This window comes from Panthera uncia, assembly GCF_023721935.1.
Source record: "Panthera uncia isolate 11264 chromosome B3 unlocalized genomic scaffold, Puncia_PCG_1.0 HiC_scaffold_1, whole genome shotgun sequence".
Classification (NCBI taxonomy): Eukaryota; Metazoa; Chordata; class Mammalia; order Carnivora; family Felidae; genus Panthera; species Panthera uncia.
Genome location: NW_026057582.1, coordinates 83,095,647 through 83,123,026, shown reverse-complemented (window position 1 = coordinate 83,123,026; position 27,380 = coordinate 83,095,647). Strand labels below are relative to the sequence as shown.

At 40.0% G+C, this 27,380-nt stretch overlaps 3 protein-coding genes across 6 annotated transcripts in view; 1 reads left to right on the top strand and 2 right to left on the bottom strand.

Annotated features, from left to right (window-relative positions):
• Positions 1-9,784, bottom strand: part of RAD51 (RAD51 recombinase) — a 33,919-nt gene extending 24,135 nt beyond the window's left edge. Inside the window, exons 1-3 of one of the 3 annotated variants that reach the window (XM_049613363.1) lie at positions 9,706-9,784; positions 3,683-3,785; positions 1,828-1,965 (exon numbers count right to left, since the gene is read on the bottom strand). In XM_049613363.1, coding sequence (XP_049469320.1) covers positions 1,828-1,965; positions 3,683-3,769 — 225 coding nt within the window. In that variant the 5' untranslated portion in view covers positions 3,770-3,785; positions 9,706-9,784. Of the gene's footprint in view, positions 1-1,827; positions 1,966-3,682; positions 3,786-9,248; positions 9,642-9,705 lie in introns of those variants that run through there. The other 2 variants (XM_049613361.1, XM_049613362.1) reach the window with 2 other exon arrangements.
• LOC125910368 (ensconsin-like) lies at positions 8,790-16,679 on the top strand. The gene is given in 5 exon segments (XM_049614123.1): positions 8,790-8,811; positions 9,212-9,582; positions 9,759-9,814; positions 15,882-15,966; positions 15,968-16,679. Coding segments are annotated over 5 exon segments (1,191 nt in total). The 3' UTR covers positions 16,625-16,679.
• An 8,577-nt stretch (positions 16,680-25,256) lies between these two features.
• Positions 25,257-27,380, bottom strand: part of KNL1 (kinetochore scaffold 1) — a 66,759-nt gene continuing 64,635 nt past the window's right edge. For both annotated transcript variants that reach the window (XM_049613356.1, XM_049613358.1), the window contains exons 24-26: positions 27,080-27,198; positions 26,271-26,393; positions 25,257-25,500 (exon numbers count right to left, since the gene is read on the bottom strand). In XM_049613356.1, coding sequence (XP_049469313.1) covers positions 25,386-25,500; positions 26,271-26,393; positions 27,080-27,198 — 357 coding nt within the window. In that variant the 3' untranslated portion in view covers positions 25,257-25,385. The remainder of the gene's footprint in view (positions 25,501-26,270; positions 26,394-27,079; positions 27,199-27,380) is intronic.

Here is a 27,380-nt window from a genome sequence, read left to right as displayed (position 1 = left end):
CTCTCTCTCTGACCCTCCCCCGTTCATGCTCTCTCTCTGTCTCAAAAATAAATAAACGTTAAAAAAAAAAAAAAATTCAAAGCTCTTAGTATAATACCCAGTAAAACAGAATTCATCAGGTTGTGTACATATTAATGTATGAGATAAGTACTCACAAATTTCAGATATTGTCCATTTGACTAAGTTACATAGCAGTACACACACTGAAGCTACCCCATAACAAAAGATGCAGTTTTTCTTGAAGAATCTTTAGCCTTTGAATATCTTTTCAGTGAAAAATTTCTGTGAAACTATAATAGTAATCAAAATAAATATGAAAATACAATTTTATAGATATTTACTTTATGCTATAAAAACTTCAAGGGTAGGGGGTGCCTGGGTGGCTCAATCAGTTAAGTGTCTGACTTCAGCTCAGGTCATGATCTAAGAGTTCATGAGTTTGAGCCCCACATCCAGCTCTATGCTGTCAATGCAGAACCTGCTTTGAATCTTCTGTCCTTGTTTCACTCTGCCCCTCATTTGCTCATGTTCTGTCTCTCTCTCAAAAATGAATAAACATTAAAAAACAAAACAAAAAATTCAACGGTAAAGCTAATCAAACTATGTATATAAATACCAAAGGATAAATGCAAAAAATAAAATGTAATCATGGAGAATTATGAAGAAAAATTAATAGTAGCTATAAGACACTGAACAGAGATGAGAAAAGATCAGAATAGGACAGGATGAAAATAACTGGATTCCAGTCTTAGTTCTGCTATTGCCTGCATGACCTTGGGTAAATAATTGAACCACTGTGCCTAAGTTTCCTCATCTGTAAAAGAGATAATACTTGCCCTATCTTTTTCAGTGTTGTTATGAAGGCCCGATGAGAATATATATGAAAGGGATGGGATTTCAAAGTTAAAGTGCTATATAAGGGATTATTAGGTTACTACTTCATTTCTGTTAAGCCAGTAAAATCACCTTTATGTCATTAAGGTTAAAAAACAAAACAAAACTAAAAGTATGATTTGAAATCACACTCTCTTATCATTATAAAAGAATCTTGTCTGTGTTCTGTGCTGGCAGCCCAGAGCCTGCTTGGGATTCTGGATCTCCCTCTCTTGATGCCCCTCCCCCATTATGTGGTCTCTCTCTCAAAACAAACTTAAAAAAAAAAAAAAAAAGAATCTTGCCTGTGATTAGTCAACTAACAGATTATACACACTTAGAGCCTAATTAACATGGCTTTAATATTTGAGGAATAAAGTTTTTCTATTTGAAAGTAAAACAAGTGTATTATGGAAAATGCAGAAACTTCAGAAAATTGAGGCAAAAATAAAAATAGCTCACATTCTTACCATCCAGAAATAACATATTTTAATATAGTTATTCTGTGCATGTGTTATACATAAATACACACATTTTTAAAAACACAAATCAACCATGTATATATACACTTAGACATTCTATTAGCCTGCTTTCTTATATCATGAACATGTCAATGAATATTTTTTGAAACTCTTTTTGTGGTTACAAACTAATGAATATATTTCTAAGGCATGAGATCATAATTTCTAGAAAGATAAGGTACATACCACTGACTGCTGGTGGGAACGCAAACTTATCAATTTGGCAGTACTTGTATCATACCATGAAATTGCGATTTCCTTGACAGAAAATCCCAATTTATGCAAGGAGGCATATATATAGTTAACTAATGCAGTCACCTCTGGAAAGGGGGCCAGGATGACACAATGAGGGATGAAAGGAGGAACACTGCCACCTTTCACTGTATATCCTTTTGTACTATTCCCACTAATGCCTCATATAAGCAGTACTTACCAGAATTTTATCAGCTTTGGCTTCACTAATCCCCTTAATATTTATTAGTTCCTTTTTTGGTGCATAGGCAACAGCCTCCACAGTATGGAACCCAGCTTCTTCCAATTTCTTCACATCATTGGCATTTATGCCACATTGCTGCAAGTGAAAACCATGGATAAATTTAAGCTTCAGTTCCCTCATCTGTCTAATATGGATATTGGCCCTACCCATTTCAGAGCTATTTTGAAGAACTGTGATATTATATGCAAAAGCTGTGAAAAGTATGCTCTACATATCAGGTATTTAATAACAAACTATTTTTCATTCATTTCTTTTCGTTCTGAAAAGAAATTTTTTTAATTTTTTTTTTTTTACGTTTATTTTTGAGACAGAGAGACAGAGCATGAACAGGGGAGGGGCAGACAGAGAGGAAGACACAGAATCGGAAGCAGGCTCCAGGCTCCGAGCCATCAGCCCAGAGCCCGACACGGGGCTCGAACTCACAGTCTGTGAGATCATGACCTGAGCTGAAGTTGGACGCTTAACCGACCAAGCCACCCAGGCGCCCCTGAAAAGAAATTTTTAAACTAGCACTATCCTACGTACATATTCTCATCATGAAACGGGACCAAACCAGTAACTCCCAGGCACTGGGTATAAGCCCGCAACTCTCAAACTTTTATGACTGGGACTCTAAATGAACCCTAAGACCCTGGGTCCTAAAAGGCCACCTTAAAATTGGTGTTTTCCAATGTTTTCTACGTCAAGCACACATAAAAAATGATTGACAGGAAAGCTCTGATCTAACAACTGACCTTAAAAATGGGAAAAACAATATGTAAGCCAATTTGACAATAAATTCTATTCATTAAAAAGGGAGGGGGATTACTTTTGGTTGGGGACTCCTGTACCACTTCTCAAAACAAACCACCCAAAGGCACCTCTTCCTCCCTATATTACAAAGTTAGCTTTAGTTTTATTAGTCACCAAAACCATGACTTCTGAGACAATATCGGTTAATGGCAGAATATGCATGTATTTGCAGGTCAGGGAAGGTTTGAGAGAGGGGAGAGAATATTATCTGTCCATAGAAACAAGCTCTACTAATATTTAAGCAATAAGCAAAACCCATGTGTGGGTATAAGGATGCTCATGGTAACAAAAGTTGACTCTGAACCCTGTAATGTTTAACACAAACCTATTTAAATTAACTTCTGGAGTCTTGAAGCTTAGCTGGGGATGACAGGAATATATGTAAAGAGAAGAATGAAGGCTTTCTTTGCTTTCCCTCCTACTTCTTTCAGCCTATGTCAGCTGCACTCACACCGGGGCCTCTGCACAATGGGAAGAAATAGTACAAGGCCGCAGCTCTGGTACTTGATGCTCTTGTGCAGTCCTGAATTGGAGCTTGGCTCTTATACCTTAATGACCACAAGTGCTTCTCTCTGATCATGACAGCTGTCTTGCTAGTAACTTCAGCAGATACGGGTCAATGGAGAGACAATGGTCCTCTCTTTTCCCTGCAGAGCTGGCCCAGGCCACTGTAATTCCCTGGATAGCAATTTCATATGTAGTATAAACATCACAGAGACTCCATCATGGGACCCATAGACTCCTTAGGTTTTGACAACCCAACTCTGAGAAAGAAAAATGATAAAGTAGAAGAATTCTTAACAAAAGAGATCTGGCCAGACATGCTTAGCAACCATGTTAAGCTTTCCACAGGATCCTTCACAGTATTTCTAAAAACTCCAATTTAGGTCTTGGCCTTAGGCAATAAACCAATGGTTCATGTAAAACCTGTGATTTCTCCCAACAGGTAGAAGACACTAATCCTGCATTATAATCTCAAAATTAGCAACAAAGCACATACCTCTAATCGAGATATAGGTTGTGGGCCAAAGCTCTCTTCTTCCACTGAAGTATCTGCATTTGCTTCAAGCTGCATTTGCATAGCCATTACTCAGCATTCAATACTGAAAAATACAGACGGCCAGAGAGTACAGAACTGTAAACTTAGTTTTGCAATAAATCTCTGAAGAATTATTTGTTAGGCTTTTGGTCTAATCACTGACCTACCCACGGCAGGAAAACGAACATATATTTCATCACCCTTTCCCTTCCACCTAGCTAGTTGTATCAAAAAGAGTTTAGGAGGAGCCAGAACTAGTCTGCTTCATAACGATGCACAGCTTAACTAGACCAACTATATCCCCAGCTCCCCTGCTTCATAGGTAGGAAGGTAGGGGCCGAATCTTATTCCATTGTTCCCTTCCAGCAAGTAGGGATTGGGGGTGGTGGGACAGGAGTGAAACGAAGGTACAGAATGACTATCCATAAGCCAGTGATAAGACAGTGCACTGAAATGAGAGACATACTTCCCATCTTAGCCAAGGATAACTTGTAGTCACATATTCTGCTTATAATAGGAATGTATGAAATTTGAAATTTAAATATCACCATTTTAATCATTCCAGACTTCAGTGAATGCCTAAGTGAATAAATAACATTCAAGTACCCTGCTCAGTCTGAAATCTTCCATATGAGCAATAGGCCTATACCTAGTCAGGTTATTATGATAAAAGAGTTAAGATTGCTCAGGTTGAAAAGAACTGAGAACAAAAATTTTTCATGATCTTCAGAGGTGTTAGTAAGAGTGAAAAGTCTTAATGTTCACAAGAATAAATGAACTTAAATCACACCAAAACAATCTGGACAATTTAAATCAGGATTAATTTAACTCAAAGGATAACACATATGAAATCTCCATTCTTCAAGAATGGACAAAAGACCATTTGTTCTTTTTCCTTTATTTATTTATGTATTTATTTATTTACTTATTGTTTTTATTTATTTTTGAGACAGAGAGAGACAGAGCATGAGCAGGGGAGGGGCAGAAAGAGAGGGAGACACAGAATCCAAAGCAGGCTCCAGGCTCTGAGCTGCCAGCACAGAGCCTGACGTGGGGCCCAAACTCACGGAGTGGGAGATCATGACCTGAGCTGAAGTTGGACGCTTAACCGACTGAGCCACCCGGGTGTCCCTCTTTTTCCTTTTTTTAAAATTGAAATATAGTTAACATACAGTGTTACATCAGTTTCAAGTATACAACGTAGTGATCTGACAACTCTATACTATGCTAAGCTCACCACAGGTATAGCTACCATCTGACACCATACAACACTATTATAATACCACTGACTATATTCCCTACGCTGTACCTTTTATTCCTGTGATTTATTCCATAACTAGAAGCCTGCACCTCCCATTCACCTTCATCCATTTTGCCTATCCTACTCCTCCCTTCTGGGAGCCATCAATTTGTTCTCTGTATTTATGGGTCTGTTTCTGCTTTTTGTTTATTTTTGTTTTTTAGATCCCACATATAAATGAAATCATAGCATACTTGTCTTTCTCTGTAGGACTTATTTCATTCAGCATAGTACCCTTTAGGTCCCCCCATATTGCTGCAAACGGAAGATCTTCTTAAAGTCTGAGTAATATTCCACTGTGTGTGTGTGTGTGTGCGCGCCGTGTGTGTATACATATACACACACACACACGCGCGCACACACATATACATACTACATCCACTTTATCCATTCATGTATGGATGGACACTTGGGTTGCTTCCATATCTTGGCTATTGCAAATAATGCTGCAATAAACATTGGGGTGCATATTTTTTCAAGTTAGTAGGGTTTTTTTGTTTTGTTTTCTTTGGGTAAATACCCAGTAGTAGAATTACTGAATCATATGGCATTTCTATTTTCAATTTTTGAGGAACCGCTATACTGTTTTCCACAGTATCTGCACTAATTTACATTCCTACCAACAGGGCAGGAGGGTTCCTTTTTCTCCACATCCTCACCAACACTTGTTGCTATTATTTTTTAAGATTTTATTTTTAAGCAATCTCTACACCTAACGTGGGGCTCGAATTAACAACTGTGAGAACAAAAGTTACATGCTCCCCTGACTGAGCCTGCCAGGCTCCCCTATTTCTTTTCTTCCTTTTTAAGTTTATTTTGAGAGGGAGAGACAGAGCAAGTGCAAGCAGAGGGGGGCAGAGAAAGAGAGAATACTAAGCAGCCTCTGCACTGTCAGTGCAGAGCTAGAAGTGGGGCTCAATCCCACCAACAGTGAGATCATACCCTAAGCCAAAATCAAGAGTCAGATGAGTCCCTCTTATGTTTTTAATTTTAGCCATTCTGACATACTGTATCATTGTGGTTTTGATTTGCATTTCCCTGATTAGTCATTTGAGCACATTTTCATGTGTGTTTGCCATATGTATGTCTTCTTTTGAGATGACCATTTATTCTTTCTAATGTTTATTTTTGAGAGGGAGAGACACAGAGAGAGAGAGAGAGAGAGAGAGAGAGCGAGCAAGCAGGGGAGGGGCAGAGAGAGGAGACACAGAACCTGAAGCAGGCTCCTGGCTCTGTGCTGATAGCACACAAACCATGAGATCATGACCTGGGCTAAAGTCAGAAGCTTAACCCACTGAGCCACCCAGGTGCCCCAGCGGAGATGACCATTTGTTCTTGATTATTTCAGGTGCAGATCTCTTAGATGGCAGGTTCAGCATAATGTGTATCTATGATAATGCTAAATATCAGAATCACCTGAATGCAAACATTCATAATTTATGAAAAAGATGAAACTGCAGAGTAATAAAGGATGGTCTTTTCCTTTTTTCAGGTTTATTCATTTATTTTGAAAGAGAGCTCACAAGTAGGGGAGGGGAAGAGAGGGAGGGACAGAGAGAAACCCAAGCAGGCCTCATGCCCAACATGGAGCTCAAAGTGGGACTTACAACTGTGAGATCAGGACCTGAGCTGAAATCAAGAGTGGGATGCTTATGGGGCACTTGGGTGGCTCAGTTGGTTAAGCATCCGACTTTGGCTCAGGTCATGATCTCATGGTTCGTGGGTTCAAACCCCACGTCAGGCTCTGTGTTGACAGCTCAGATTCTGTGTCTCCCTCTCTCTCTGCACCCCCCATTTGCACTCTCTCTCACTCTCAAAAATAAACAAACATTAAAAAAAATTAAAAACCAACCAACAAAAAAAGAGTGGGATGCTTAACTGACTGAGCCACCCAGGTGCTACAAGAGTCCAATGCTTAACTGACTGAGCCACACAAGTGCCCCAGGATGGACTTTTCAATAAACAGTGCTGGGTTAATGGGAGAGCCTTACAGAATAAGAAAAACACATACTCAATTTCCAATTTGATTATAGATCTTCATGTAAGAGGTAAAACAAAGCTTTTGGAATACAGGCAGATATCTTCATGACTTTGGGATAAGGATTTCTTAAAATTTATTTTTATTTTTGAAAGAGCAAAAGTGAGGAAGGGACAAAGGGAGGGGGACAGAGGATCTGAAGTGGGCTTTGTGCTGACAGCAGCGAGCCGGATGTGGGGCTTGAACTCACAAACTGTGAGATCATGACCTGATCCTAAGTCCTAAGTCTTTCTAAGAAAGAAAGAAAGAAAGAAAGAAATGAAAAGTCATGGGCCCCTGGTGGCTGAGTCAGTTAAGTTTCAGACTCTTGATTTCAGCTCAGGTCACAATCTCACAGTTTGGGAGATCAAGCCCGCATCGGGATTCTCTTGGAATCCTCTCTCTGCCCCATTCCTACTCTCTCTGTCTCAATATAAATAAACGTCTAAAAAAAAAAAAAAAAGTCAGGGGTGCCTGTGTGGTTCAGTCAGTTAAGCTTTGGACTCTTGATCTCAGCTCAGGTCATGATCTCATGCCTCCATGAGATCAAGCATGGAACCTGTTTAGGATTCTCTCTCTTTCTCTCTCCCCCTCCCTCGCTCACATGCATATATGCATGTGCTCTCTCTCAAATAAAATAAACTAAAAAAGAAAAGAAAAAGAAAATGTAAAGTCAAACTATAGTTAGGGGACAAAATATTTACCACCTATACAACCAAGAACTGATCGTTAGAATACATAAAGAACTTCAAATCAGCAAGACAGACAACCCAATAGAAAAAGACAAGATATCTGAACAAGCACTTCACGAAAGAAGATATCCAAATGGCCAATAAACATAGGAACTAATGCTTAATCTTATTAATAATCAGGAAAATTAAAATCCAAACCATGAGATATTAGTATATGGCACCAGAATAGGTAAGATTAAATAGACTGAAAATATCAAGAGTTGGCAAGCATGTGAAACAACTAAACACTCCTACACTACTGGTTTGAATGTAAATTGGTACAACTTTAGAAAACTAACATTAAATGTGAAAGCTGAATATAGAAAATGCTATGAACCAGGAATTTCAATACTATGTACTAATCAACTAAAAAGCATACATGCGTGCACCAAAATGTACACAGGAAATGTTCTCAGCAGCCTTTCTCATTAAAACAGCCCCAAACTGGGGCACCTGGGTGGCTCAGTCGGTTAGGCATCCGACTTCCGCTCAGGTCATGATCTCAAAGCTCCTGAGTTGGAGCCCCTACTACGGCTGTCTGTTGTCAGCAGGAGCCTGGAGTCTGCTTCAGATTCTGTGTGTGTGTCTCTCTCTCTGTCTAAAATAAACATTAATTTTTTTAATTATAAAAAGAAAAAGAAAAAGCCAAAAACTGGAAACAACCCAAATGTACACCATGGGCAGAATGAATAAGGAATTCAATATAGCAACAGGAAAGAACTATTGCCTTATGCAAACATATATATAAACCGATAGAATGTTGAGGAAAACCAGACAAAAATATAAACAGCATTACTCATAAAAAATTCAAACAGGCAAATTTAGTTAATGGTATTAAAAGTCAATATAGTGGTTACCTTTGAAGAGAAAAGGAGACACACTAGAGGGGTAACAGGAAAGGCTTTGGGGGTGCTGACAACATTCTAGCTATTGACCTGAGTGGTGACTACACACGTATATACTTTTTGAAATAATTCACAGAGCTGTGTACACTTTGGATTTGTGCATTCTTCGATAAGCATGTTACACTTCACCTTACAAGGTAAAAAACCTCACTACAGACCATTCCCTAGGCATCACGTGAACGGCCTTCCATTAGGTAATGAAAACACCTTTTTGGAAACTGGAGGCTGGTACTTTGTAAGGAAAATACGGTATCATGGAAAGAGGACTGACCAGAGATCCAGAACCGCTGGCCCGGACAGAAACAGCTGTGACATTTAATCACTACACCTCTCTGGATCTCGGCTTTCTTGCCCCCCCCCCCGACCCTCCCCATAAAAATGGGTGTTAGAAACAAAGGCCTCTAAAAGGTCCCCCGCCCCCAGCTCTGGAGCCTGGGGTCCGCCACCATTTTCGCCACAACAAGCTCTGACGGTGGGTTGGGCCCGGGCATGCCCCTGCCACCCCGCCAACTCCGCTTTCTCACTTGGCCCCACGAGCCCGCCAGGCCCGGGGCCGGCTACTGTCGGGACTTACCCTGAGGCAAAAAGGAACCGAGTCCGCGCCTAACACCCTCACCCTGGTACGCAGCGCTCCTCGCTCCCACTGGCTGCGCGCCCCGACTTCTGTCCGCTGGCTCGGTCCGCGCCCGGCCGGGACGGACTCCAGACCCCTTCGATTCCTGCCCACTTCTCTACTCCCTTGTTCCGGCCTTCTGCACACAACCCAGGCGAAACTCAGCTCCCAACTGCGTCCCTCCGGGTGCGTCTCCGCTCTCCTCAGATCTCGGTTTCAGGCCACTGCGCGCGCGGAGTACTGCAACTTTCGGAGATCCCGCCAAATTCTCGGGCTGGGTCACGCCAGCGTCAACGTAACGTCTCCCCGCCCTCCTCGGCTCTGCCTTCCAGCCCCTTCGGACGCTGCTTCCGATCCTAGAGATGAGCCTAGAGAACTTAACCTTGCATGATGTTATGAACTTCCCTCTTCCATTTACCTCTGAAAACGAACTCAAAGTTTGGGAGTCGCCCCCTTCTTTTCTTTTACCAGACCGAGGACTACAACTCCCAGGAGGTAGTGGGGTTGTCCGGAGACTCCATCTCCCAGTATGCACCGCCGGCGCACGCCTGTTTTAGTGCCTCAGCCCCTCTAGGGAGAAGCCTGGTCCCAGAAAGCCATTCTTGATTTGCTTGTGAAGTATCTAAACCTGAGCGTTAGGCACTTGAGATTGCTCTGAACTTCTGACTCAAACTCCCGGAGCCTGGCGTTTTCCAGGCCCCTGGAGGTGGTGCGGCTGAGGATGCTCGAGTGGACAGGTGGAAGTGGAAAACTAAGCTAGCGAAGGGAAGAAAAATGGCTGAAATGTTAGTCAAGCCTTGGTATTTTACTGGAGATTTGCAAGACTCCAGAGGAAGGAGGCATTGGTTTTGAGAAGATAAACTTTATCGTGGTTTACTGGAAAGATTGACCTGTGATTCTGGTTTTAAAGAGTGAATGGAGTTTCCTGGACCAAGAAGAGGAGATGAAAGACAGAAGCAAGGATATCAATCTGGGCGTGGAAATCAACGACATGGTCAAGGAATAGTATTGTCTGGTGAGGGAAGAAAAGTATCGTGGAGTCGCTGATACTGGAAAGTTAACGTTTAGTTCGGGTTATGAGGGAACTTAAGGACATGTCTGGAACTTTTTGGTCTTTATTCTTTAGTTGATGAGGAAGTCATTTAAAGTTTTTGAGCAGACGAGTCCTATGTTGTTTTTCTTCCTGTCCTCCCCCCCCCCCACACACACACTACTACTTTATTTATATCTGTTTTCCCCCCCACTACTAGTTTATATTTGTGGAGTGCTTTAAAGTTCATAAAGTTTTTATTTAATCCTCTCATTGTGGCAGTGAAGGAGAGATTTTAGGGAAGTAAGGACAGCAAAAACTGTTAGCTCTTGCAATATTTCAGACAAGTGATGAAGTCTTGCTTGAGTTGGAGCAATGACAGACTCAAGAAGCATTCTGGAGATAGAATCAACCTAACTATGTGATTACAGATAGTACCTGGAGATAGTGAAGTGCCTTCCATACCAGAGATACCCACCTTTACCTCTCATTCTTCACACATCTTCCTTAGAACATCTGCAAACCCACAGCCCCTCTTGGCTGAATGAAATAATATGTGACTTTGACCTTTCATTAAAATCCAATTCCTGTGGCTGTGTGGATGTCAAACCAGAGAAACCCCATCTGTAGAAAGATTAAGAAATTGAGAGACTGAGAAAGTAAGACAGAAACAATTCTGAAATCTGACCACTTTCCAGATATTTCCAACTTCTCAGGGTCCCAGAAGCACTATGAGATACTTCTACATTCCAATAAATGTCCCTTCCATTTCTTCTGCTTAAACCAGTTTGAGTAGTTTTCTGTTTCTTTCTTCCAAGACAACCCACTACACACTTAGAAATAAGAAAGCTAGATTTATTGCTAACAGTTTAAGCAATCCATGTGAATATTTATAAATGTGTGATTGAAAAGTTTTGGGTAGGGGCGCCTGGGTGGCTCAGTCGGTTGAGTAACCAACTTTGGCTCAGGTCATGATCTCACGGTTTGTAAGTTCGAGTCCTGCGTTGGGGTCTGTGCTGACCGCTCAGAGCCTGGAGCCTGCTTCTGATTCTTCCTCTCTCTCTGCCCCTCCCCCACTCATGCTCTGTCTCTCTCTGTCTCAGAAATAAATAAACATTAAAAAAAAAAAGTTTTGGATATAGGGGTGCCTGGGTGGCTTGGTCGGTTAAGTGTCCAACTTCGGCTCAGGTCATGATCTCACAGTTCATGAGTTCAAGCCCCACGTCATTCTCTGTACTGACAGTTCAGAGCCTGGAGCCTGCTTCAGATTCTGTCTCCCCCTCTCTCTGTCCCTCCCATGCTCATGCTCTGTCTCCCTCTGTCTGTCAATAATGAATAAACTTTAAACAAAATTAAAGAAAAGAAAAATTTTGGATATATCCTAAATTACAATCTGAATGACCTATCTGAAATCTCAAGGAAGTAACTTCTAGTAAAACCAAAATTTAATCATCAGAAGCATAATCTTCTGTCTCAAGGAAAATAATCTCATGGCATAGGCAGCCTGGAGCATAGAAAGGGAAATCCACTGTCATGTCCAAGTGATCCAATTGAGTAGTACAAGGATGATCCAATATTAGGAAATCTATTATAATTGACCTTATTAATAGGTCAAGGAGAAAACTTATTTTGTTAATTTCATCATTTTGAAAAAGCATTCCATAAAATTCAACATAAATTCCTGATTAAGAGGAGGAAAACGTAAAAAGGAATTAGAGGGGCACTGGGGTGACTCATTTAAGCGACTGACTTCAGCTCAGGTCATGATCTCACAGTTCGTGGATTTGGGTTCCAGCCCTGCGTCAGGTTCTGTGCTGACAGCTCAGAGGCTGAAACCTGCTTTGGATTCTGTGTCTCCCTCTGTTTCTGCCCTCCCCCACTTCCACTGTCTCTCAAAAACAAAACATTTAAAAAAATGAATAAAAAGGAATTAAATGTTTTCTTAGCATGATCAGGAAAAAAACACGGATATCCCAAACAAGCTACCATTGTCTGCTTACTGGTAAACTGTTAGAAATACTTTGATTAAAATCAAGAACAGGGACACCTTTGCTGGCTCAGTAGGAGGAGGATGTGACTCTTGATCTTGTGAGTTCAAGCCCCACTTTGGGTGTAAAGATTACTTAAATATCAATCTGGGGCACCTGGGTGGCTCAGTTGGTTAAAGTGTCCAACTCTTGATTTTGGCTCAGATCATGATCTCACCATCGTGAGATTGAGCCCCTCATTATGCTCCATGCCGGGCGTAGAACCTGCTTGGGATTTCTTCTCTCCCTCTCCATCTGCCCCTCCCCTGCTGGTGTGCTCTCGGTCTCTAGGTCTCAAAAAAAAAAAAAAAAAAAATCGATCAATCAATCAATCAAGAACAAGATTGTGTATTGCTACGATTATTTACTACTGTTCAGGAAGTGTCACTGGGTGTAATAATTAAAGATAATAGGGGCACCTGGGCGGCTTAGTCGGTTAATTGACTCTTGATTTCGGCTCATGTCAGGATCTCACAGCTTGTGAATTTGAGCTCCCTTTGGGCTCTGTGCTCACCATGTGGAGCCTGCTTGGGATTCTCTCTCCCCTCTCCCCCTCCCCCGCCCCTCCCCGCCCCTGCTCAAAATAAATAAATAAATTTTTAAATATTAAAAAACAAAAGAAAGTACATTAGTGTAACCAATGACAAAATGTAAAAAGATCAGCCCTTTAATAAGTCTTAATAACTAATTAGACAATGTAATAGAAGAAAAAGATCCCATTCACAGTAGCAACAAAACCCATAAATGTCTACGAATAAACTTTTAGAAATGTTCAGGACTTATGTGGAGAAATCTCTAAAACGATTTTCTCAGAGGAGAGGTCTCAAAATTATAAAGTTGAAAATTGTCCAACATCAACAAATTCTCAATAGAAATCCCAATGAGATTCGTGACAGTCACCTTTGGTTGCCTTACCAATAGCCATTGCTCTTCTTTATGGCTAAGAGTACCTAGTATGTGGAAGGATGCCCAATACTAAGATTTTGGATGACTTCGCCTTCCTCTGTATTCTTTTGTATATTATTTGAACTTTTGGTTTGAATTTATTTTGACTTTATGATGGTAATTTAAAAATTGTAACTAAAACATAAAATGCCTTGGAATCAGTTTAACAAGAAAAGTGCAAATCCTATATAAAGGAAACTTTAAGACATCAAAGAAGGATGCAAAACAGAAAAGCATACTATTGGAAGACTCAAAATCTTAAAGTGTTGCTTTTCCATTAGTTGATCTTTAATATAACATGATCTCAGTAAAAATGACAGCAAGATTTTTTGGGGAACGGAACAAGCTAGTTCTTATGTTTATATGATAAAATTAAAAACCATTAAGAGCCAGGAAAACCCTGAAATAATAAATCCTGAATTGACCAGATATTAAAACATACTTAAAACTACAATAATCACAAAGTACTTGTACAATAAGATGGGTCAATGGAATGGAATAGAATAGTTTTATCAGTGCCTTAGTTTCCTATTGCTGCTGTAACAAATTACCACAAATTTAGTGGCTTAAAATAATGAAAATGTATTATCTTACAGTTATGGAGGTCAGAATTCCTAAATGGGTTTCACCAGGCTAAAATTGAGGTCTTGGCAGAATTGTGTCTCTTCTGGAGGTCCTAGGACAAAACCTTACCTTCTCCAGGTTCTAGAGGCATCTGCATTCTTTTTTTTTCAACATTTAATTTTGAGAGACAGAGCATTAGCAGGGGAGGGATAGAGAAAGAGGGAGGCACAGCATCCAAAGCAGCTCCAGGCACTAAGCTGTCAGCACAAGGTCCAATGCAGGGTTTGAACTGACAAGCCGTAAGGTCATGACCTGAGCCAAAGTCAGGGGCTTAACTGACTGAGCCACCCAGGGACCACATGGGGCATCTGCATTTTGAGTCACCTTACCAGCAGTACTGTCAGACAGTGTGTGCACTAAAGTCACCAATCATTCTGATCTCTACTTCCATGATCGCATCTCCTTCTTTGACTCTTGACATTCTGCTTTCCTCTTACAGAAAATCCTTGTGATGACATTGGGCCTACCCAGCTGATCCAGAATAGTCTCCCCATGTCAAGATCCTTCAAAACCTCTGCAAAGTCCCTATGGCCATTTAAGGCAACATTCACCTGTTTTAGGATGTGGACATCTTGGTTGTGGGAGGGGTGGTGGTCGTGGTGGCTATTATTCTGCCTACCACACTCAGATAGGAATACATAGAGAAATCTAGTATATGATAAAAAAGGCATCATTCCAAATCAGTGGGGGAAACAACCTGTTTATTAAATGGTGCCGGAATAACCCCATAGACATCTGGAAAAAAATTAATTTGTATCCTTATCTCATACTTTTTGTCAGGATAAATTTCCAGTTGGCTCAAAGATATAAAGTATTAAGTCATGAAAGTCTAAGAGAAACCATAGATCTTATAGTGGTGAAAATCTAAGTATAACACAAACTCAAAAGCTATAAAAGAAAATATTAATACATGTGACTACATACCTTTAAAATTCTAAATGGCAAAACCCATCATAAATAAAGTCAAATAAAACCACAAACTAGGGGGAAATTTAGCACACCACTATCACAAAGAGTTTCTTTTCTCTTATACTTAAAGATGTCTTGCAAGTCAATGAGAAAGAGAAATAACTCAAAAAAATGGGCAAAGTTTATCAATACCTAATACACAGAAAAGGAGATAAAAATTGCTCTAAAGTATATACAAAGAAACTCAACCTCACACATACTGCGAAAATGCAAATTAAAACCTGAGACACCATCAAAAAGTTTGGAATGTACTGGATTAGTAAATTTAGGGAACCAGGTGTTTATTGCTAGTAGGATTAATACAACTATATAGTATTTTAGAGGACAGTTTGGTGGTATCTATTAAAATTACAAATGTAACTATGCTTTGACTCAACAGCTCCCTTTCTAGGAAGCTGTCCTAGATAAACTTACAATTGTGCAACATTTCAGCATTGCCGTAGGTGGTAAGCAACCTACATGTTTATCAGTAGCGGTATGATACATTCATCCTGTGGACTGTTTAATTAAAAGGAAAAAAATATCTGTTGGAAGTTCTTTATGTACTGCTCTGAACCTATCAAGATATTTAGTTAAGTGAAAAAGACAAAATGAAGGACAGTGTGTATTGAGGAGCTATTATCTGTGTAAAAAAGGGAGAGAAGAAATATATATTTACACCCTCATATCTACTTGCACACATGTTCGCTTTTGTACACAGGAAAGCTTTGGTAAGGTGGACAAGAAACTGGTAACATTGGTTGTCTCCAAGAAGGGAAACTGTGTGTCTGAGGACAGAATAAAAGGGAAACTTTTTCCTTTCCTTTTTGTACTTTATGAATTTAGGACCATGCGAATGTATACCCACACAAAAACTAAAAAATAATGCAGACTTAGATCCGATTTTTTAAAAAGAACACTTGATAAAACTTGCCTTTTTGGAAAAATTTTAAAGGATTGGGGAACATTAAGAGCAAGAATTTGAGGGCTCTACTGCTGCTGCCCATTCGTGGCTGCAAGACCTGCCAGGATACTGCCCCCCATTCCCCCCACCCCCCGCCCCCCGCCCCACCCGGCCAAGTCCAAGGTCGGGGGCGTAGCGACCCCCGCCTGAGGTGGGTTCTGTAGAGTTCATGCAGACCGAGCATTACCGGCAGTACCGCCAGTCGATGCGCGCCCTCAGGCTGGAGTTCGTGTCCAAGTTATGGAAGAAGGTGCACGAGGCCTGGGCAGGGAACCTGGCAGAGGGTAAGGTGCTGCAGGATGCAGCTGACTACAGTAACCTGCTGGCTTGGAACCGGGCGGAGAACCAGCAACTGCACGAGCTTTGGTTAGGGGGACTGCGGCAGGAGGCGGAGGTGCGGGAGCAGGAGCAGTGGCAAGTAGAGGAGAAGGCCCCGTGGGCCGAGAGGCGCAGGCCTGGGAGCAGCCAAAGGATCAGGAAGGTGCGGCAGCTGCAGGAGGAGGCAAAACATTTCATCACCTGAGAGAATCTGGAGGCGTGGGTAGAAGAAGTGTTCGACTCCTGGAAGAGCTACAACTGGGCCATCACCAGAGAGGGACTGGTACCAGGTCAGGCCACAGCACAGCACAAGGCCTCTGAAGTGCCCATCCAGGGGCCATGTGTGTATGGAGGTAGAAAGGTTGGGCCTGGAATTAACCAGTTGATGTTTCTTAAAAAAAAAAAAAAGAAAGAAAGAAAGAAAGAAAAAAGAAAAGGAGAGCAAGAATTTGCAGGATGCCTGGGTGGCTCAGTTAGTTGAACTACTAACTCGTGATTTGGCTTGGGTCATGATCCCAGGGTTGGGATCCATCCCTGCCTGGCTCTGTGCTGCCAGGGCAGAGCCTGCTTGGGATTCTCATTCTCTATCTCTGCCTTGCTCCTAGTCTTAAAAAAAAAAAAAAAAAAAAAAAAAGCAAGAATTCGCCATAGTCTAGGGAAGGAAGAAATCAAATTTGGCATAAAAAAAATAGTTGAAGTGGTGCCTGCGTGGCTCAGTTGGCTAAGCTTCCGACTTCAGTTCAGGTCCTGATCTCTCTCTCTGGGTTTGTGGGTTTGGACCTCCTGGGGCTCTGTGCTGCCAGGGCAGAGCCTGGACCCTGCTTCAGATTGTGTGTCTCCCTCTCTCTCTCTCTGCCTCTCCCCTGCTCACACTCTGTCTCTCTCTTTCAAAAATAAATAAACATAAAAAAAATAGTTGAAAGAAGGGGTGTGTGTCTGGCTCAGTTGGTAGAGCATGCCATTCTTGATCTCGGGGTTGTGAGTTTGAGCCCCATGTTAGTCCTAAAGTTATTTTTTAAATTTTTTTTTTAACGTTTATTTATTTTTGAGACAGAGAGAGACAGAGCATGAACAGGGGAGGGGCAGAGAGAGAGGGAGACACAGAATCGGAAGCAGGCTCCAGGCTCTGAACCATCAGCCCAGAGCCCGACGCGGGGCTCGAACTCACGGGCCACGAAATTGTGACCTGAGTTGAAGTCGGACGCTTAACCGACTGAGCCACCCAGGCGCCCCCCTAGAGTTATTTTTTAAAAAGTTGAAGGAAGATATATCTACCTTATGGAACAAAACAGATTAATCAAACTTCGCTACAACCTGGATGAAATCAGTCTCAGAACTATACTGCCTTTAGTTACTTAGTCATCAAGCAAAACTCTTTTTATTTCCAATTTTTTATTTTGAAAAAAACAAGCCTACAGTAATGTTCTTGTTTCTCTCACACACATACATGTATAAACAGACACTTTTAAAAAGCCATTTGAAAGTAAGTTGCAGACATGTATTTTCTAATAAGGACATTCTCCTATATAACTACCTGTTATCACACCTGAGAAATGTAACACTGATACGAGAATATTATCTAATATATGGTTTATATTCAGATTTCCAAGTGTTCTCAAAATATCCTTAATAGGTGTTAAAAAAGGAGCAACAGACCAAAAATGGAGTCATTTGTGCTAAGCTACATGTCAGCAAACCAAAACTTAATACCTAACCTAATTTCAGTTTTAGCTTTTCTGGAATGTAACCTTTAACTGGTCGACATGGAATTACCTACTCAGCACTAGTGAGATAATCCACAGATCCCTTTCCTTCCCTTCAGAAGGGCAACCTTGCATGAAACAATGCATTCTTTACTAATAATTTCTTTTTCCTGCCCCATTTTGGCATTTCAAAAACCTTCCACTTTGTACAGTCCTTCCGAGTTCCTTTCTATTGCTAGATAGGATGCTGCTTGATTCATGAATTGTTGAATAAATTATTTTAAGTGTAAATTTAAATTTTAAAATTCAATTTTTGTTAATTTTTTTAAAGTTTTATTTATTTAAGTAATCTTTACACCCAATGTGGGGCTTGAACTCATGACCTCAGGCTCAAGAGTTGTCACAAGCTCCTCTGACTGAGCCAGCCAGGTGCCCCTGGGTTGTGGGGTTTTTATTTATTTATTATGTATTTATTTATTAATGTGTATTTTTATTTATTAAAATTTTTTTTATGTTTATTCATTTTTGAAAGACTGAGACAGAGCACAATCAGGGGTGGGGCGGAGACAGAGGGGGACACACAATCTGAAGCAGGCTCCAGGCTCTGAGCTGGCAGCACAGAGCCCCGACATGGGGCTCAAACTCACGAACTGAGAGATCATGACCAGAGCTGAAGTCGGACGTTCAACAGACTGAGCCACCAGGCACCCCTTTAATGTTTATTTTTGAGAGAGAGAGAGAAAGAGAGAGAGCATGCGAGCGAGTGGGAGAGGGGCAAAGAGAGTGAGACACAGATTTTGAAACAGGCTCCAGGCTCTGAGCTGTCAGCACAGAGCCCAATGTGGGGCTCAGACTCACAAACCAGGAGATCGTGAACTGAGCTGAAGTCAGACACTTAACCAACTGGCACCCCTTGTGTTTTTTAATAAAGGATTTAATCAAGGATCAAGCATTGCCTTTCAAAAGTATCTTTAGTCTCTTGTAATCTAGGAGAGATCCCCTGTCTTTTTGTTTTGTTTTGATTTCATGACATTGACATTTTTGAAGATGCCAAGCCAGTTGTCTAGAAAATGTCCAGTAATCTGGATTTGGCTACTTACTTCTAATGATTAGATTTAGGGTAAACATGTTTTAAAATAATAATATTACATAGGTTCTGTGTATCAAACAATCAAATCTGCTTTTTAAAATTTTTATTTAAAAAATGTTTTTATTGTTTTATTTAATTTTGAGACAGAGAGAGACAGAGCATGAGCAGGGGAGGGGCAGAGAGAAACTGAGACACAGAATCCAAAGCAGGCTCCAGGCTCTAAGCTGTCAGCACAGAGCCCGACGCAGGGCTCGAACTCACAAACCACGAGATCATGACCTAAGCTGAAGTCGGACGCTTAACCGACTGAGCCACCCAGGTGCCCCCAATCTGCTTTTTAGTAATTAAATTTTCCGAGTACTCTGTATGTATTAAAAATATGCTATATGTTTACCATTTTTTGAGTACTTACTTTGTGCAACGCTTTATATACATGAACTCATTTAATACTAACACTGTGAGAAAGAGCCTGGAGCCTGTTTCAGTTTCTGTATCTCCCTCTCTCCGCCCCTTCCCCACTCACGCTCTGTGTCTCTCTCTCTCTCAAAAATAAACATAAAAAAAGAAACTAATATGTGAGAAAGTACTACTATTGTTTTACAAGTGAGGAAAATGAAACTCAGAGAGGTTAACTGCTGCCAGCTGTTGCCACAGAAAAGATGCTAATCCAGTATGTTTATAGCAGAAACTTGGGTCAGACTTAGCTGCACTGCTTCATATCAGTCTTAACTCAGAAAAGGCCTCCAGAGGAAAGAAGGAAAGGGGGTTAGAGCCTGCTCTCCACCCTCATCAGGGCAGAGACATTGCAGAGGCAATGGAATCTAGGTTCTATCAGAAGATGGTGAAAATCTTCACCCCTATCTCAGCAAGAGCTAGCCTTAGACACACTCCCAAAACAATTTTTATCCAATACAGGAGAAATTCAGAGGAACAGCTGAAAAACTTGATTGGATTCAATAAACAAACCGTATGAAACAGCCTGGCATACAATCAGCTCAGACTATCTAGAAGCTGACCACCCTGGACATATTATTACTGGGAGCAACTGGACACTCCAATCGTCCCAAACAATGAAAGTCCCCAACTAAACATCTTGGGTTAGAAAGACTTGCCCTACCTCTAGGAAACTGGGAGCTTTTCAGTCATTCCGCTCATTTGTGGAGTATAGGAATGGGAATGTTAGAACCCAAGCCCCTAGCAGGCAGTCTTCTCTTTATATAAAATACTGATGACTTTCCTTGCTCCCACTGGTTGTGGTGGCTGGCACCAGGTAGGTCCTGTGGCCAGGCACAGGTTCTGCCAGGGCTCCCTCCTGGCAGAACCAGGTGCGCCCTCCACATACAGAATGACTCCAGCCAGTTCATGGACCTATATGTGCCGCAGAAATGCTCAGCCAGCAACCGTGTCATCAGTGCCAAGGACCACGGATCCCTCTAGATGAATAAGGCTGAAGTTGACAAGGTGACAGACAGGTTCAACAGCCAGTTTAAAACCTTCACTATCGATGAGCCCATTCACAGGAAGGGTGAGTCAGATGACTCCATTCTCCGACTGGCCGATGCCACATTTCAAAGAACTGTTAACTGGAGAGAATCACAGATGCAGAATATTTGTCATAAATAAAGAGTGAAAACCCAAAATACATAAAATATTGATGAGTGTTTCCTTGCACATTCAGTTGGATGAGGTTATCTCATGATCACTCTACCAGCATCCTCAGGTGACATGAAAACCATACTAGTTAATTATAAATACTGATATTGACAATTGACAGGTTGACAGTGACTGCTTCTGAGAATTTGTGCTTTAGAGTTTCCTTATTAAATGTGACATTATTTTTAGAATTTCTACAAGTAATGTTTAAAATGACAGCATTTTGGGGCACCTGGATGGTTCAGTTGGTTAAGCATCTGATACAAGCTCAGCTCAGGTCTTGATCTCAGGGTCATGAGTTCAAGCCCCATGTTGGGCTCTGTGCTGGGCCTGAAGCCTACTTTAAAAATAAAGAAAAACTAGAATGACAGCCTTTTGGACTTAAAGTTTGGATATAAAAGTGTTTAAAGAATTGTACGTGCTTCTTAATTTTACATTCTCACCAGAAATCACAAGGTTTTGATTTCTCCATATCTCCTCCAACACTTACTTTCCAGTTTATTTCCTTACTTATTTTGAGAGAGAGGGTGCATGCATGAGTGCAAGCAGGGGAGGGGCAGAGAGAGATGGAAAGAACCCCAAGCAGGCTCTGTGCTGTCATCACAGAGCCTGACCTGGGGCTCCATCTCACAAATCTGTGAGATCATGACCTGAGCCGAAATCAAGAGTTGGGATGCTGAGCTACCAGGCGACCCTATTTATTTATTTATTGAGTAATCTCTATGCCCAACATGGGGCTCAAACTCACAACCTTGAGATCAAGAATTGCATGCTCCACTGACTGAGCCAGCCAGGGGCCCCGTATTTTCCATTTTTTAAGTCTTTTTGTCTTGGGGGAGGGAAAGGGGCAAAGAGAGAGAGAGAGAGAGAGAGAGAGAGAGAGAGAGAGAGAGAATCTGAAGCAAGCTCCAAGCTCTGAACTGTTGGCATAGAGCTCAGGAGCCAAAGTGAGTTCACGAGCCAAACTTTGACCTGAGCCAAAGTTGGATGCTCAATGGACTGAGATGCCCAGGTGCCTCATTTTTCATTTTAAAAATTATCCATTCTAGGAGTGCCTGGGTGGCTTAGTTGGTTGAGTCACTGACTTTACTCAGGTCATGATCTCGCAGTTTGTGAGTTCGAGCCCTGCACTGGGCTTGCTGCTATCAGTGCGGTGACTGCTTCAAATACTCTGTCTCCCTCTCTGCCTCTTCCCTGTTCACTCGGTCTCAAAAATAAACATCTAAAAAAAAATTTAAAAATTTACTCATTCTAATAGGTTTAAGGTGGTATCTCATCATGGTTTGAATTTGCATTTTCCTAATGACTAATGATGTCAAGTATTTTTTTTCATATACTTGTTGTATATGCCATTTGTATATCTTCTTTGGAAAAACGTCTATTCAAGTCCTTTGTCCATTTAAAAAATTGGATTGTCTACTTGTTAAGTTTCAAGAATTCTTTATATGTTCTGGATACTAGACCCTTATCAGATATACCATGAGTGTCCTTTGCAATTCCATAGAAATTTTTAGGATCAACTTTTCCATTTTCCATCCTAAAAAGGTTGATGGGATTTTGATAGGGGCTGCTTTCAATCTGCACATTACTTTAGGTAGTATTGCCATCTTAACAGCTTGCCTTTCAACCCGTGCATATGGAATGCCTTCCATTTATTTAGGCTTTTAATTTCTACCAGCACTGTGCCCCAGTTTATGTCCTATTGCACAAATTTCAAATTTTGATATAGTCTAATTTATCTATTTTTACTTCTGTTGCCTGTACTTTTGGCATCATATCTAAAAATTTATCACCAAATCCAACATTGCCAAGCTTTTCCCCTATGCTTTTTTTCTAAGAGCTTTATACTTCATAGTTTTAGCTCTTAACATTTAGTTCTTTGATCCATTTTGAGTTAATTTTTGTATGTGATATAAGATAAGGGTCCAGGGGCACCTGGGTGGCTCAGTCAGTTGAGTGTGCGACTTGATCTTGACTCAGGTCATGTTCTTGCAGTTCATGGGACTCAGATCCTTGTTGGGCTCTGCGCTGACACAACAGATCTTGCATGGGATTCTCTCTCTCCCCCTCTCTCTCTGCTCTTCCTGCACTCACATGTGTGCACTCTCTCTAAAGGTGTGGGGTGTCTGGGTGGCTCAGTAGGTTGAGTGCTGATTTTGACTCAGGTCATGATCTCATGGTTCGTGGGTTCGAGCCCTGCGTCAGGCTCTATGCTGACAGCTTGGAGCCTGGGGCCTGTTTTGGTTTCTGTGTCTCCCTCTCTCTCTCTCTGTCCCTCCCCTGCTCACACTCTGTCTCTCAAACATAAATAAACTTTGAAAAAAATTTTTTTAAATTAAAAAATAAAAGGTGAATTGTATGATGTCAATTATATTTTAGTGAAGTTATTGAAAAAAAAAAAAAGTTAAGGGGTGCCTGGGTGGCTGAGTGGTTAAATATCTGGCTCTTAATTCCAGCTCAAGTCATATGAGTTTAAGCCCTGCAAGGGGCCCTATGGGGCCCTGTGCTGACATCTAGAGCCTGGCTTGGAATTCTCTCTCGTCTCTCTCTGCCCTCCCTTGCTCTCAATCTCTCTCAAAATAAATAAATAAACGAAAAAGAAAAAGAAAGTAAAAAAAAATAAACACACACAGAGTACTGGTCCCCACCCCTAGCGTTTCTGATACAGCAGGTTTGGGGAGAAACTGATGCTACTAGTCTAGGGACTATACTTGGAGAACCACTCCATTAGCCCTTAGAAATCATAGTTTCCTAAGGAACTTCAAATAGTTTTCTTTTACTGTCTTTCAGAGACATAGGGATAACTATAGTTTGTATCTCGTTCTTACACTCAGGTCCTGACATAATCTTATCTGAATTTTCGAGTGTGTATTTCTAGAGAGAGCTTCCTTTTTCTATCTTCACAGGTCTATTGAATACATGGTAAAAAACAACAACAAACCTCTTCACTTCATAAACAGACACTGCTTAAAAAGATTTCATATAATAGGGGCGCCTGGGTGGCTCAGTTGGCGAGACATACAACTTTGGCTAGGGTCATGATCTCAGCGTTCGTCAGTTTGAGCCCCACATCAGGCTCTGTGCTAACATCATGGAGTCTGGAGCCTGCTTCTGATTATGTGTCTTCCTCTCTCTTTGCCCTTCCTCTGCTTATGCTCTGTCTCTCTCAAAAATAAACAAACATAAAAAAAAAAAGATTTCATATAATAAACTTATTTTAATAGTGCAAAAACCAGTCTGCTTCTAATTAGTGAAGGAACAATTTCCAAAAAATGTTTATAGAAATAGCCAATCCTTTGAACAAATACAAATGCAAATAACTAGGTATATATTACAATTTTGTAACTAAACCCAAGAAAGCAGAGTCCATAATTACAAGCCAAATCATTCTTGAAGCTGGTCATTCCAGTTTACCAAAATGAATAGAAGAAAATTTCTACTTTTTAGGTTTACAGAATATAAATAAAACAACTCCAATAAGAAACTAATTTAAGTTTCATGGAAAACAGGCCACATTGGTGACTTTAAAAGTTTTTCAAGAATATTTACATCTTGATTTTTATGGAAAATAAATTTTATGTTGAATTTGAGGTTTAAAAGACCATGTGATCTTTCTGACCAATAGCTCAGAAGTAAAAGCCAATTTAAGAGCGAAGATAACATTCATGGGACCCAGAGGACTTTAACCTGATCATAAAGTATAAAGCAAAATTTTAATATGAATTAGTTTGAAATGCAAATATACTTTAGTTTATAATTAAATACAAAAGAAATGAAAAAATTATCATGATTAGGATTCAATTAAAGTTTGGGTAAAAATTTTCTCATATTTATCTCACAGATAATACTGGTCATTCAATATCAATGGATATGGCTTATTTTTGTTTATGAGAAGGGTGTGGCTTCAGAAACCAATTCTCACATTAAATTAATTACTACTGCCAGAACTGGACAGAACTGGTGGTTTTAAATTTGATATTGTTTGAAGTACAATTATTTGATAGAAAGAGACTGAGAATCTTGCTGTAAAGCATCCTTCAGAAAGATGGAAATTGCCTAGGAAGAAGAGTATCTCTCTATACACGACTATGTATTTCCATATGTATATATATATATATATCTCCTTACTACATCACAAAAACAAAAAAATATCAATATATTTACATATATGTACTGGCCCAAAATGAATTAACTTTCTCTACAAAATTATACTGAGAAAATATTAACACATATTACATAATAAAAGTCAAGGCCCTCTAGAAAAGATGGCAACCATTTGAATAGCTGAGTGCTATTGCTTTTTCTTAATAAAATTTTTAAAATGAAGAAAAAGGAGAAAGAGTAGTTTGTAGACAGATAAATCTCTATCCCAGAAAAATACCTACTAGACAGGAGGCCGGCAACCAAAAAATTAGAGCTGTACATATGAGGAAATGGCTAATGTTTTTGTCAGCGGTGACAGCTCCACTTAAAGTTACTCTGTAGGGCCTGTACTAAAGCAAAGAGCACAACTTTAATTAGAAGAAATTTTCCTTAAGTGTTCTACTATTTGAACCTTTCATAAAAAGATGAGCAAGTTGATAAAAGGCTATTTGAGGACTTTCATCATTCCTGACTGTAGAGATTTAAACACTAGCCATATTAACTATAACAAATTAACTATAACATCATCAGGAGGAGTTTTATGAGGCTTCTTTCTATCACCTAAAGACAAAGATTAAATAGCAATGGATACTCCGACGTAGTATCATTATGATGTGCGCTATGCTTGGTTATTATAGCTGTAGTCCATAGGTCTAGTGGTAGAAATGGCAGTCCTGAAGTAGATCTTGGTAAATTTGCTTGACTACATTCTTTAGGTAGTTGTCCTCCAGTGGCACTTTAGATAGAATTGCAGTGATTTCATCTTGGCTAGAAAGAACAAAAGGTTCATTAATTTTTCTGGAAACGTACTTATCGATAGCATTTCAGTGGAATTCATGTTTTTGGGTATGGTCTCTGAGTCTTTTAGGAAGCATAAATAGACATTTCTAAAAATAGACTGTCCAGTTTGAACTGGGATTCCAAAAACAAGGCCTAAGAGCAATTCTGTATGAACTGGGGGGTATCTTGACTTAGCTAAAAATCTAAACTGCTGGTGTTTGCTGATGGATTTGAGGTGGGTGCATTCTAAACTCTACCATCTTACAAACTGTCAACTGTATGTCTAAAAAGTCACAAATAGGAATGAAATATTGTTATGTCTGGTTACAAAGGCTAACTGAGAAAAGCATTATGACTGCACAGCTTTTTTAAATGATTACTAAGTGATTAAGTGATATTCTGTTTTTAAGGGCATAAAGGTTGTTTATATATGATCTGGGCTAAGCTTATACCCATTTTTTTCCTTTTTGGGCTCCTGTTTTAGGTAAGATTATTCAAAAAGTGGAGCAAGTATAAAAGAATATACCAGTGGTCTCCAGTATCCAAGGTGCTAGCAATGAAGGTCACTAAATTATAAGAACAAATCCTTCAAAAGGAAGTCAGGAGTAACATTTGGCACTCAGTATGGATTATCCATTATTGGCATATCCAATAATGGTATATATCCATTATTTCTGGCCACTTTGAGAGATTTTTCAAATAATAGAGGAGAGGTAGAAAAGTCATTAGGAGCCCTATCCTGCTGGCCCTTTACTTACCCAATGTTTCCAATGTGATTTTGAATGGAAAAAGGTAAGCGGACAGTTGGAAAATGAACTGAGAGAGGTAAAGTTATCTCAAACTTTGCAAATGCTGCAGAGCTGGAGAATAAAAGCCTCAATCTGTAAAAGACAAAATCCTCAATTAAAAATAAAAAACAAACATAGAATGAAACAAATATATTTTCTTTTTACACTGGTAGGTGAAACTTAGGTGGTACATTATTTCTTGTCCTTATCAAATGGACAGAGGGTAAAACATCTGGAACAAAGTATTATTATGGTTGTTCATTTCCATTGTTAGTCATAAAATTCACTGAAAGAAATCATTTTAGTAAGTTTTTGATTACTTACTTACTGTTACAGATTGAACTATGTCCCTACTGCCATTCATATGTTGAAGCCCTAGCCCCCAGTATCTCAGAATGTAAGATCATTGCAGATTTAATTAGTTAAGATGGAGTCCTACTGGAGTGGGATGGTCTCCTAATCCAAAATGATTGGTGTCCTTATAAAAAGGGGGCATTTGGACACAAACATGCATACAGGAAGAACATGATGTGAAGATGAAAGCAGATACTGGAGTTATATATTTATAAGCCAAGGTATGTCAATGATTGCCAGCAAATCACTAGAATTTAAGAGAGAGGCATGAAACAGATTCTCTTAGCCCCTCCGAAAGAACAAACCCTGCTAACATCTTGATGACTTCTAGCCTCCAGAACTGTGAAACAATAAATTGCTGTTGTTTAAAGCCACTGAGTTTGTAGCACTTTGTTAAGGCAGCCCTGGGAAAGTAATACACTTACTCGGTATTAGTCACATCTATGTTCATTAGGTTATAATTTGGTCCCCATCTCTTTAAAAACTCAATTTCTTCTCCAAGGAGTCTACAATGGCTCACTACAAGTGAAATTTCTTGAAGCATCTGGGAAAAATAGGGGGAAAAAAAAAGAAATTATGAAAACATTTCAGTTTTTAGTGGCTCTGTTATAAAGAAATCCCCAAAGTTAAATAATTTATATATTTAAACTTTCATATAAAATTTTTTTTGTAATGTTTATTTTTTTTTTTCTTCAACGTTTTTTTTTTTTTTTTTTTTTTTAATTT